The sequence below is a fragment of the Oncorhynchus keta genome, chromosome 37, assembly GCF_023373465.1.
Source record: "Oncorhynchus keta strain PuntledgeMale-10-30-2019 chromosome 37, Oket_V2, whole genome shotgun sequence".
NCBI classification, from domain to species: domain Eukaryota; kingdom Metazoa; phylum Chordata; class Actinopteri; order Salmoniformes; family Salmonidae; genus Oncorhynchus; species Oncorhynchus keta.
The window spans coordinates 26,659,982-26,673,120 of NC_068457.1; the positions used below are offsets into that span (position 1 = coordinate 26,659,982).

Genomic DNA, 13,139 nt, shown 5'->3' on the forward strand with positions numbered 1-13,139 from the left:
AGGAGGTGGAGAGACTTCTGGTGAAGAGACTTCTGGTGGAGGGAGGAGGTGAAGAGACTTCTGGTGGAGGGAGGAGGTGAGGAGACTTCTGGTGGAGGGAGGAGGTGAGGAGACTTCTGGTGGAGGTGAGGAGACTTCTGGTGAAGAGAAGAGGTGAAGAGACTTCTGGTGGAGGGAGGAGGTGAGGAGACTTCTGGTGAAGAGAAGAGGTGAAGAGACTTCTGGTGGAGGGAGGAGGTGAGGAGACTTCTGGTGGAGGTGAGGAGACTTCTGGTGAAGAGAAGAGGTGAAGAGACTTCTGGTGGACGGAGGAGGTGAGGAGACTTCTGGTGGAGGGAGGAGGTGAGGAGACTTCTGGTGGAGGGAGGAGGTGAGGAGACTTCTGGTGGAGGTGAGGAGACTTCTGGTGAAGAGAAGAGGTGAAGAGAGGCGGTGAGGAGACTTCTGGTGGAGGGAGGAGGTGAGGAGACTTCTGGTGGAGGAAGGATGTGAGGAGACTTCTGGTGGAGGGAGGTGGTGAGGAAACTTCTGGAGGAGGGGGGAGGTGAGGAGACTTCTGGTGGAGGGAGGAGGTGAGGAGACTTCTGGTGCAGAGAGGAGGTGAGGAGACTTCTGGTGGAGGGAGGAGGTGAGGAGACTTCTGGTGCAGAGAGGAGGTGAGGAGACTTCTGGTGAAGAGGAGGTGAGGAGACTTCTGGTGAAGAGAGGCGGTGAGGAGACTTCTGGTGGAGGGAGGAGGTGAGGAGACTTCTGGTGGAGGGAGGAGGTGAGGAGACTTCTGGTGGAGGAAGGATGTGAGGAGACTTCTGGTGGAGGGAGGAGGTGAGGAGACTTCTGGTGGAGGGAGGAGGTGAGGAGACTTCTGGTGAAGAGACTTCTCGTGGAGGGAGGATGTGAGGAGACAGGAGGTGAGGAGACTTCTGGAGGAGGTGAGGAGACTTCTGGTGGAGGGAGGAGGTGGAGAGACTTCTGGTGGAGGGAGGAGGTGGAGAGACTTCTGGAGGAGGGAGGAGGTGAGGGGACTTCTGGAGGAGGGAGGAGGTGAGGAGACTTCTGGAGGAGGGAGGAGGTGAGGAGACTTCTGGTGGAGGGGGAGGGGGGGTAGGAGACTTCTGCTTCATTAGAAATAACGAGATGAGGTGATGACTGGAATTTCAAACAAGACACTCACCAAGCCAGGCTGTGAACAGCACGCCACTCACCCAGTGGTCAGCCACCCGTGTCCTCAGAGGGCTGTGATTGTGAGCTTGAGTGGTTCCTGTTTATCTGCTCACACATAAGACAAGACACTGTTTGTTTGCACTGTTGAAGACACTGGATGCAGTCATAGAGGCATTATTGAACACATGTACAACTGTTGATTGAATATTCTCTACATTCTTTGCCATAGTGTTAGTTAACCTAGATATCAACACTAAAATGAGTGTACTTTGCTCTCTGTCCTCTCTCCAACGCTGCACTGGCCTAGACACAGCCCAGCTCAAATAGGTCACACTATGGGCCATAATTAGTTGAAATGTCAAAGATGGTGAATTATTGATGACAAGGGAGGAAGCCTCAAATTGGCTGGTTTCAAACAGTTTTTAAAGGGACAGCTGGAGCTTTGGGGGCAGTTATATTTGGGGACACTTTTGCAAAGTTTCACCAAATAAATATTTGCTTGAGTTTTGCACTCTGTGAGCAAGGCAAGACTGCATTGTCACCAGAACATATGATTGTTTTAGCCAGCTGGGGACTATGTGGAGAAATGAACCATGAATGTATTTCTGACTGAGGGACATATTGTATGATGAGATGAATCCCCTATGTAACGACCTACACCTGCTAGTTCTGCTGAGTCTGTACTGAGCTGGCAGAATGAAGCACCTGGATGATCCAAATGAGACCAGGATGTTACTTCCGTAATACATCCATGAGCACAATACAGTGACAACAGCCATTAATCAGACGGTCAGTGCCGGTGCTACCGGGTGGCAAAACCGGGCTTGGACCCCCAGAAAGATTTTGTCCCAAATTGACACGAAAAATCTTCATGCGAATGTTTTTTAAAAACGGCATTAAAACAATATGCGCATTTCCTAACCAGTGATGTTTCCGTCAAATTAAAAGATATAAAAGTCTGTGCGTGATGACGAAGTGCACATAAAATTACGTTTTGCTGTTATATTCGCATTTACCGAATAAAAAATACAAGTTAAATGGATGTCCATCACATTTTCAACAATACTGATGATTTCTCACACAGAAAAAAAGTGCGTTACTTCTCTTTATAGCGAGTACCCACTCTGGTACTGGCAGTCAACAGCTCACAGATACACTACCTACATGGTCAGATTATTGTGGACAAAAGAGAGATTATTCTATCATGTCATCAGAATAAAGAACCTCTATTTATTGGAAAGGAGCATCAAGCTCATCACCTTGCTCTTTCACCATCTCTGTGCATTTCATCTGTAGCATAACTGCATGCTTTCCGACGAGAAGTACTTCATACTTCGATATGATAGTTACGATACCAATATTTGCGCATAAAATCGTTTCCGACATTTCTCGCATAATACCGAAACAAATAGATTTCACCTTGTCTAGGGTATTTTGTTTACCGACAAACGTGTCATTACATGTTTGATCAGACACAGTCACATAATAAAATATTGGATCATGGAAACCTGGTTAGATATTGAAATAAATTGTTCACTTTTGCACATAGCTACAGCTAATAATAGACTAGCTAGTTCCGTTAAGTGTTGGCAGCGGCACGCCAAGACCCTTCTCTCTCTTGACAACTCTACATTGCAACTATGGAATCCATATTAGGAAGTCCCTTAGTTTTCAGACGAGACTTCCTGATATATGCGGTCGGAGAAGAATAGGTGAAATTCGACTGGTTTGTTCTGGTTAATATTATTGTATTTTTTATTTAATTAGGCAAGTCAGTTAAGAACAAATTCTTATCTACAATGACGGCCCCGGACAATGCTGGGCCAATTGTGCGCCGCCCAATGGGCTTCCCAATCACGGCCGGATGTGAAACAGGGACTGTAGTGAGAGTGCCGTATACCGCTGCGCCACTCGGGAGCCCCGATATATTTTAATCTTTCAAAAGATCTGATTGGCCAAAAGACCTAATTAGCACCAAAATATTAGAATTGGGCTGCAAACGCAAGCCCAATAACTGCTCCATGGTCTTTTTGCCAGACCAAGTGATGACAAGTGATTGAACAGCACCACCCAGTGGATGTATGTGGTAGCACAAATAACCATTATAAAATACACAAGACCATGTGTTTGTGTGTAAAAACGACAGTTTTACGTTTATTTGGGTTCCCAGTACACATATTAAGGATTTGTTCAATAGTGTCCACTTTAGGACCTCCTAATACACTGTTATGGCAGAATAGAATGTGTGGTCTGAGGGTGTAACAAGTCAACCGACTAGCTAGTTATAACTCAGAACTGCAGTCCTATATACAATCACCTCTAGAGATCTTTTCATAGGATGGCGGTTGGTTAATTAGACATTTATCAATATTGAAGAATAGCAACTTGATGACGACTTGTTACAATCACAAGGCTTGTTGTAAATATGCCGAGATCTCTTTTTAAATGCACTTCTTCACAGCAGATATAACGTAAACTTCTTTTATAGCTCTAGAATAATCTGCCGTCAGCGTTTTAGAGGCACAGCCTTTGGCATCCACTTAGTTGGACAGTAGACAGCATATGGTCCGGTCCCCAATCGACCCCTAGACCCTAAGCACTTGAGATCCCACAAGCGCATAAAGGGTGTCTCTCTCAAAACGGCACACTATACCCTATGTAGTACACTACTTTTGATCAGGACCCAGTGTTTTTCCCAGCTGGGAACTTTGCGGGCCCTGGTCAAAAGTAGTGCCCTACATAGGGAATAGGGTGCCATTTTGGATACACACATAGGGTCTATGAGGTGTTGATCTGGGAAAGGGCCTTTGTATGTCCTCTGACTAGCCATGTGTGATGAGTTGGATTGCGTGTCCTCCCATTAGAAGACAAGCACACTGAAACAGCCTCTACGGTAAGATAGATGCTGTACTTCTGCAGCCTTCAACCAACAACATGACAGAAGTTATACATCTCTACAGATACAGGTATTACGCCAAGAGAGGAAGATTTATTTCCTTCTTTATATCAAAAAAAGATTCAAGACCTGAGTATTTCAAGGAATAAGGTTGTTTCTTAACATACAAAAACGTACAGGCTTTTACGTGGACACTGAACCGCCACCAGGCTGCTATCTTCCCTTATGTGATTGAAACATGCACATCATTAATAACTCATAAAAACACAGACTTCTCTTTAAAAGAACAGAATTAAAATCTGGAATTTTGTCAATCACAGAACCAGTGAACGTGGCTCCCGGGGTTTTTTTTAGCAAGCAGACAAGTAGCATTACAGCACTGTGTATATATCATGTTGTGGACATTTCTGAAGAGCCTTAAAGCATCAGCAATTATTACCGTGTGTGGACAGGACTGACTTACTGGGTGGGTGACGAAGTTACTTTCACATAACTTCAAAGTTAAAGTTATAAAATCATGTTTTGACTTGTTTTTAAACATTTATTATAAAAATCAACTTGTTTTTAAACCAGAATTATTTTATCTCTATCCAATAACTCCTGCCAAGCCTACTATCCAGATTTGTTTGTCCAGTCTTGCCAACTCAAATGTCAAGCCAAACATATTTGGACGGAGTTGGCAAGAGAGCCAAACAGCCTGCACCCAGGCTAAACGACTAACTGTCTGAATTTACAGGTTCATTCCCTGGGCACTAAGCAGAGAGTCCAGCATGTCAAAAGTGTCTTTGTAGTCGGTGTGTTGGCCGTTAGACCCCAGCACTCCATTTGACCCCTCCGGGCCACCGTGGTGTCTCTCCACAGTCCTCGGACCACCACCACCGTCCGAAGAGTAGTGGGAGGAGCCTCCGGCCCCTTTGGAACTCCTGCTGCTCTTAGCAGAGTGGTGGTGGTTGTTATGACTACTGACATCAGGGTTGGCCCGTTTCCTGGAGGAGGAACTGGAGCCCCCTAGGTCGCTACCATGGCCCCCGAGGACTCTGAGTGCCAGGGCGGGGTCGATGGCCCCTCGGCCGTTCCCGCTGAGGGAATAGGGGTGCGAGTGGCCGTGCTTGGGGTGTCTGCTGGGGCCAGAATGGTCTTTGTACTTCTCTTTGCCCTGTGGGACACCAACATGGCCGCCCTGGTCCCTCTCAGCTGATACTTTGATTCTCATCTTTAGCTCCTCGTTGCTGGCCGCAACGCCGTTCTCAACCGCCGAGGCCTGTGGTGGGAGACCTCGTGTCTTTTTAGAGCTGACCTTGTCCCTCCTGCTGTCCCCGTGCTGGGAGACACCCTGCCCAGGCTGGGAGCGTCTTTTATGAGACTGGTGGTGAGGGAGGGCGGGGGACTGGTACATGTCCACACCGCTCTGCTCCTCTCGGACACCGTTCTGCATGGTCTGCAGGTCTGCTGCCTGTTTCTCTCTGTACTTATCCAGGGAGAGTTTCTGTGGGGGGCGGGTGAAGGGCGAGGGGTTATTGGGTAGGGCCTGTGGGTGCTTGCCTGCACTGGCCGTTTTGTGTTCGTGTTTGCCTGATGGGTACTTTGAAGGGATGGCTTGAGGAAGAAAGGCAAGGCCCTGGTCCAGCCCCAGCAGCTCAGCGTGGTCCCCAGACAGGGCCTGGTAGGGAGGGAACGGGATAGACATGTCGTCTAGTGAAGCCATCTCCCCAGAGTCTAGAGACGAAGAGAAGAATGAGTTGCTGCCGGCCACACCGGTGATGCCGTCCAATGAGGAGGTCCCTTGGAAGGAGGTGTCGCCCGTTTGACTGTCCATCTTGGGCTTCTTGGCAGCTTGTGTGGCCTGGAATAGAACCGATGTGGTGAAATTCAGTTAAAAAAAGGGCAACACCAAACAATTCCACACCCAAATGTCAGTCAATATCATTCAGAAAACCAATCTGATGAAACAGTGAAGTAGTAGCTACTAGGGCTAAATGCTGAAACACTTACACCAGTTGTGAGAGCAGAACCTACCCTCCAGTTACGTATCCTTTTCAGCCTGCTGGGCGTCTTCTCCAGAATCTGCAGGAATTCATTGGTCAGCTCTATATCGGACACAAAGACAACTATTAGAACCCTGAAGGAAGTATTGGGTCAGCTCTACGTCAGACAGACAACTCTCAGTTGGAATAAACAAGAAATACTAAACAGAGGGTGGAATTCCATTATAGAATCCTGAGGGTTTTGGGTTCAACACCTTCAATGAAGTGTTCCCAATTTCCCCCTCCGAGGGTGGAATTCCACTGTCCTTAAAATTAAAATAATAACACATATGTTTCTGACCGTCCAGCAGCGTGAGCGTGACGGTGCGGTCCAGGTACTCCCACCAGTGTTTCCCATCAGTGGAGACCGGGATCTCCCAGTTGGACCATTTACAGGCCAGGTGGATGCAGACGCAGGCGATGACTGTGGGCTTGTGCTGCAGGCAGAACGTGGTGAGGTGGAGGCTGTCGGAGGGAAGAGCACAGAGGAGACACCCGTTAGCTACAGTTCTAGGGTTGGAATACAGGACATTAGCACTAGCCCTGGGACATGGCTGAAGACCCAAAGGAAGTGGTTTTCAAACATTTCCCCGGGAAATCCCAGACGTTTCACAGTTCTGTTGCAATCCTGAACTAGAGCACGGATTCACCTAATCAAGGACTTGACGATTAGTTGACAAGTTGAATCAGGTGTGCTAGTTGTGGAAGGGCCGGGGGTCCACGAGGAGAGGTTTGAACATCTCTATGGTGTCTCCAGACTAGAGCCATGTCTCTGGTCTAATAAAGCTCAGAGTACAGCTGATCTGCATGCATACAGTCCATATTATAATACTGCCTTCATATTCCAGACTGTTGAGAGAGTGAGTGGCAGAGGCACGTACCACGGTGGTTTTCTATGATGGATGATCGTGGCTGTTTCTCTTACCATTTCATACAGAATCTTACCTTAGAAAACTGATACATTGAGGACAACCTAGACGGTAAACTTGTTCTTTGAGAGTACTGGGTATTTTATTGGGATCAAGCTCGTTTCCTAGAGATAATTGATGCCCACCATCCACCTGCTATGTTCCAGACCAGCCTGTCAAGTTATGCCATCTCACTCATACCTTTGCCAACTTTCTTTTTAAAATGTCCCTTTTCAAAATGGTTCAATTTTCTTGCATTGCAAAAATCTGGGCAATACATTAATTATGGAAGTATCCTTTTGACTGTAAAAAAACTAACATTTGTTGCCCTCTGTCCAGACATTGAATACTGCTGTTGATAGGATAGCAAAATTATTCATCTAAGTCAGGGCAAGTACAGTTACTAAAATTAAATTTAGGAAAATAATGAACTGTAATGTTTATATTCTACTAAGGTAAAGAATAGGATACCTATAGCATACAAGTCATTCATATATTAGAGAGAATTATGGATGATCATTTTACTACTGGAGTATTAGGTGTGTCAATTATCAATTTGCTTGTTACCCTGGTATATATTAGCTTCTATTTGTCAAACATAAATCAAGAAAAAAACAAAACGTTATTAATACTTACCGGGACAGATGCTATAGTTTACATCTTTTCACTGATCTTTAGTGGCAAGCTATATTCAGGCTACCAATTGTGTTTTAGGAAGGAGGAGACATATGCACTCTGTAGCAACCAAACGGTCAGTGAGGACAGTCTACAGCACCACCAACACGTTCACATTGTGCATTCAACCCCTATGTGCCAACACTGAGCCCTTGTACAATACACCGCACTGCTGCAGCCTGGCTGTCCGGTACCGCCCCTAGGGGTTTACCAGAAACCTGCCTGGCGCAAAGAGGGCGTTGGACACAGGAAGGGGGACCTGCCAGTACAGGAAGCTATAGTGTGCCATCACAGTGCAACATAGTGGGGGGGCGGGGTCAGGATAACAACCTGTTGGTAGCCATGAAATAGGAAGTCTGTGCCAAATCCTTGCTTGCTGTAATAGACGGAAGAGAGGGGTCAAAGGTTAGCTCGGAATCTCAGACAAGCACTGGAATGAAAACATTATTGGAACTGGTTACTACATACAGGAGAGGTTTAATAAAAGTATACGTGTGTGTCAGGGTGTGTGTGTCAAAGATGAGAGAAGGTGATAAGATGGAAAGACACAGGAAGAAGGCTGTACCTCGCACTAGCTGGGAACATCTCACAACATCAGTGTGAGGATGTTCAATTGTTATTTCAAAACCTGAAAACAATGGAATGGAACATGATTAGACATTCCAAAGCCCACTGGCCATCCAGATGCAAATTAACCAAAAAGTACCACGACTACGTCCCAAATGGCACCCCATTCCCTTTATAGTGCACTACTTTAGACCAGGGCCCACTAGGGTAGTGCACTACTTTAGACTAGGGCCCACTAGGGTCGTGCACTACTTTAGACCAGGGCCCACTAGGGTCGTGCACTACGTTAGACCAGGGCCCACTAGGGTAGTGCACTACGTTAGACCAGGGCCCACTAGGGTAGTGCACTACTTTAGACCAGGGCCCACTGGGAAAGTGCACTACTTTAGACCAGGGCCCACTGGGAAAGTGCACTACTTTAGACCAGGGCCCACTAGGGTAGTGCACTACTTTAGGCCAAGGCCCACTGGGAAAGTGCACTACTTTAGACCAGGGCCCACTGGGGTAGTGCACTACTTTAGACCAGGGCCCACTGGGGTAGTGCAATACTTTAGACCAGGGCCCACTGGGGTAGTGCACTACTTTAGACCAGGGCCCACTAGGGTAGTGCACTACTTTAGACCAGGGCCCACTAGGTAGTGCCCTTGTACAATAAAATCATTTTACTGTGTGTAAAGCATAGGGTGCCCTTTGGGATGCAGCCCATGAAGTTTCCATGTATCATCCATCTATAGACAGATCCTTACCTAGCGTCTGCAGTACTATCGTTTCTAGTATCACCAGCTCCTGAGCTTGCTGATGGTATGCCTAAAGTTCAACAGATTTCATATTTGTAATGTGTCTCTCTCTCAGTATCACCATGACAAGAGATCCACATCACAACACCCAGGTACAGAGGCCTCACTCACATTACTCTTGGTGTCTAGTGGTGCATCCTGGGGGTTGACGCAGGCGTGGGCCACTTTGATGACATGTTCAAGCTTCCTGGGTTGTTCCTCCACCTTCGCAGCCAAGAACAAGGTTGTTTGGGAGATGATCTGTAGAAATAAAGACATTAAGGTTGGGCGGTATCCAGGTTTTCATATCGTCCTTCACTCATCCCAGGATTTACGGTATTACAGGCTTAATGCACAAGGGTGCGCCATAAAACTGGGTGGTAAAACGGGCCCAGAACGGAGAGGAAGAACACAAGGAATTGTTTTTATTTCACCAGGTAGGCTAGTTGAGAACAAGTTCTCATTTACAACTGCAACCTGGCCAAGTAAAAGCAAAGCAGTTCGACACATACAACAGAGTTAAACCTGGAATAAACTAAACATAGTCAATAATACAGTAGAACAAAATAAAGAATATACAGTGAGTGCAAGTGAGGTAAGATAAAGGATTTAAGGCAAAGAATAGGCCATGGTGGTGAAGTAATTACACTATAGCAATTAAACACTGGAATGGTAGATGTGCAGAAGATGAATGTGCAAGTAGAGATACTGGGGTGCAAAGGAGCTAGATAAATAAATACAGTATGGGGATGAGGTAGTTGGATGGGCTATTTACAGATGGGCTATTTACAGATGCAGTGATCTGCTCTGACAGCTGGTGCTTAAAGCTAGTGAGGGAGATATGAATCTCCAGCTTCAGTGATTTTTGCAGTTCGTTCCAGTCATTGGCAGCAGAGAACTGGAAGGAAAGGCAGCCAAAAGAGGAATTGGCTTTGGGGGTTACCCGTGAGATATACCTACTGGAGAGCATGCTACAGGCGGGTGCTGCTATGGTGATCAGTGAGCTGAGATAAGGCGGGGCTTTACCTAACAGAGACTTGTAGATGACCTGGAGCCAGTGGATTTGGTGCCGAGTATGAAGCGAGGGCCAGCCAACGAGAGCGTACAGGTCGCAGTGGTGGGTAGTATAAAGGGGCTTTGGTGACAAAACGGATGGCACTGTGATAAACTCTACTCAACAAATTGGGTGCAGTCTTGGAGGCTATTTTATAAATGACATCGCCGAAGTCGAGGATTGGTAGGATGGTCAGTTTTACGAGGGTGTTTGGCAGCATGAGTGAAGGATGCTTTGTTGCGAAATAGGAAGCCGCTTCTAGATTTAATTTTGGATTGGAGATGCTTAATGCGAGTCTGGAAGGAGAGTTTACAGTCTAACCAGACACCTAAATATTTGTAGTTTTCCACATATTCAAAGTCAGAACTGTCCAGAGTAGTGATGCTGGATGGGCGGGCAGGTGCAGGCAGTGATCGGTTGAAGAGCATGCATTTAGTTTTACCTGCATTTAAGAGCGGTTGGAAGCCACAGAAGGAGAGTTGTATGGCAATGAAGCTTGGCTAGAGGTTAGTTAAAGTGTCCAAACAAGGGCCAAAAGTATACAGAATGATGTCATCTGCTTAGAGGTGGATCAGAAAATCACCAGCAGCAAGAGCGACATCATTGATGTATACAGAGAAGAGTCGGCCCGAGAATTTAACCCTGTGGTACCCCTATAGAGACTGCCAGAGGTCCGGGCAACAGGCCCTCTGATCAAGCTGCAGTGGCAGCTGTACAGATAACTCATCCAAAGGCTTTGACACCTCAAATACCACTACAACATTGCTCGTCGTAATATTGATATATTTCTTAATTCCATAATTTTACATGTGTTTATTGTTGTGAATTGTTAGATACTACTGCAGTGTTTGAGCTAGGAACACAAGCATTTCACTACACCCGCAATAACATCTGCTGAATATGTGACCAATAAAATGTGATTTGATTGATGAGAACTCACACATTATCAGCAGACAGAGCTCTGACTGATGTGTAGTTACTTTTCTATGACACTTTTCTCTATGTAGCCAGCCTACTTCTCTCTGGTAAAACGCCAGATTAACTGGCTACATTCTTTCTATGATAAAACAGAAATATGATGGCCATGCATCGTTTTCGCAAAAAAAATACATTGCTTTTTAAAATTGAAAGCTCATTTAGCCTACTTGTGTGGCTGCCAGCCAAATAGCATTGCAATTCTGTCATCATTTAGCCTACTTGTGTGGCTGCCAGCCAAATAGCATTGCAATTCTGTCATCATCAGATGAAAATGATGCTTATTTTCTGCCGAATGTGTTGTATTTTCTGTGAAGAAAAACTAAACATCCCCGATCACTCTACCGAGGAAAAACACACTTGACTTTCAACATAAAAAACCTCTGTCAATACACAGTTGGATTCACCTGCTCCCACTTTCCACAGTTTTGCTATTTACAAAACATGTGACTAGCTCAACTGTTCTGGGGGAACTATGGTAGGGAACTAGTGTAGGTAGTACAATGTGGCTCAGCTGGTAGAACATGGAGCTTACAACGCCAGGGTTGTGGGTTCGATTCTCACAGGGGACCAGTATGAAAATGTGTGCGCTTACTACTTACTGTAAGTAGCTCTGGATAAGAGCATCTGCTAAATGACTCAAACGTACAAGTTGACTGCCAGTATTCACTTAAAAAGTAGCTACAAATATTAAAATGTATAGATAAGCTTATATTAAACAGTTTAAACGTTAGAGAGCACTTAACTGGCTATTTCCAAATAACCCGGTACAATGCCCAAGACGACAAGAAAATCCATCAGATCTCTCTTGTAGATAGAAGTTAGCCTTGTCCCAGATCTGTTTGTGCTGCAAGTCATTGTCATACCAAGCACAATGACTATAAGAGTTGGCAAGACAGCACAAAGAGATATAGGAAGAGGCTAGATAGCGAGTCAGAAAATGAAAAAAATGAACGTTACAATTGAGATGGTGATTACTTACATTCCTATGAAACTTAGTGAAAGAGTGAATCATATAAAATCTATGCATGTAAACGATTGCAGTGTTGATGATGAGTTGAGAGCTGAATACAAGGGTTAAGGTATTCCAAGTGATATGCGGAAACAACAGTAATACTGCAATCAATAGCTGGCTGATGTCATTTACCGGTAGTTGGGTGACAATCCACCTAGCTTTGTTCCCATCTCAGCTAGTTAGCTCAGGTTCACTAACGTTACTCCAATAATGAGACACAACTGACCAAGATGTCACAACTAACTACCCCGTGAGATAACAAACCATATTATATATGTTCATAAAAATGATTAACTAATAGTTACTCGTACATCCAGTAGACGATAAGAGCTGCTAAGGCGAACGTCTAGCAGGCCAAAATAATAGCTACCGTTAGCTGATCACATAACAGAACGAGGTTAGCATGGTAGCTATCAAGTTAGCTGAAGAACTAGCTAGCGTAACAACCCCAAAGGTTACGGTTACTGCGTTAAGTATCCTATTTTGTAATCAGACCAAGACATAACGAAGTAAAACATTCAACGTGTATTTTAAATTGACACATTTAGGTGTGTTTCAGTTACTTGCAAAGAAAGCTAGCTAGCTACTAGGTACCAAGCTAACAAACGGCACAACCATTTTGGTAGCTAGTTAGCCTAGCTGCCACATAGCGGGCTGAAAGACTCATTTTCAGAAAGGATACACGTTGAGTCTCTGGCCCATATCCTGAATTAGGTTGGCGGCTTGCTGTCGGTAAGAAAGTTCCCTATCAGATTCGACTCCACTGCGGCGGGACGGCGTTGTTTCCAGTTGCTCCCGGGAAAAGAGCCATTTCGAAGAAGGTCCCCGGTGCACCGCCATTGCGCTCCAACGACTAGCCCCTGGTGGCTCGAGGGGGTAGGGAGCGTAGGAAACAAAACGCGCATGCGTGTTGGCTACTCTCCTAGGACTAGTAAAACCAATTTCTCAGCAAATTAGCACTATTTTAACTTTCAATACAGCAAATAAAAAAAATATATCACAAATTGTGGAGAATCATGGATATGATAATAGGTCCATCCTGTCCAAACTTGCAGGCTCAAAGTCGTGTAAAGAAAAAAGAAGACACC

General features: G+C 45.5%; 1 protein-coding gene across 5 annotated transcripts; it reads right to left on the bottom strand.

Moving 5' to 3' along the window:
* Positions 1 to 4,626: 4,626 nt before the first annotated feature.
* Positions 4,627 to 13,084, bottom strand: LOC118373614 (cyclin-T2-like). Of its 5 annotated transcripts, none has more exons than XM_052500038.1 (9): positions 12,734 to 13,084; positions 12,019 to 12,100; positions 9,140 to 9,268; positions 8,978 to 9,038; positions 8,230 to 8,292; positions 7,995 to 8,040; positions 6,383 to 6,546; positions 6,074 to 6,144; positions 4,627 to 5,900 (listed from the first exon to the last, which is right to left on the bottom strand). In XM_052500038.1, the coding sequence occupies exons 1-9, from the start codon at positions 12,889 to 12,891 to the stop codon at positions 4,788 to 4,790; spliced, it is 1,887 nt and encodes a 628-aa protein (XP_052355998.1). In that variant the 5' UTR covers positions 12,892 to 13,084; the 3' UTR covers positions 4,627 to 4,787. The 5 variants fall into 5 exon arrangements, with proteins under 5 accessions (XP_052355998.1, XP_052355997.1, XP_052355999.1 ...); XM_052500037.1 differs by having other exon boundaries at positions 6,050 to 6,144; XM_052500039.1 differs by lacking the exons at positions 8,978 to 9,038; positions 12,019 to 12,100; positions 12,734 to 13,084 and having other exon boundaries at positions 6,050 to 6,144.
* Between the last annotated feature and the right edge of the window lie 55 nt (positions 13,085 to 13,139).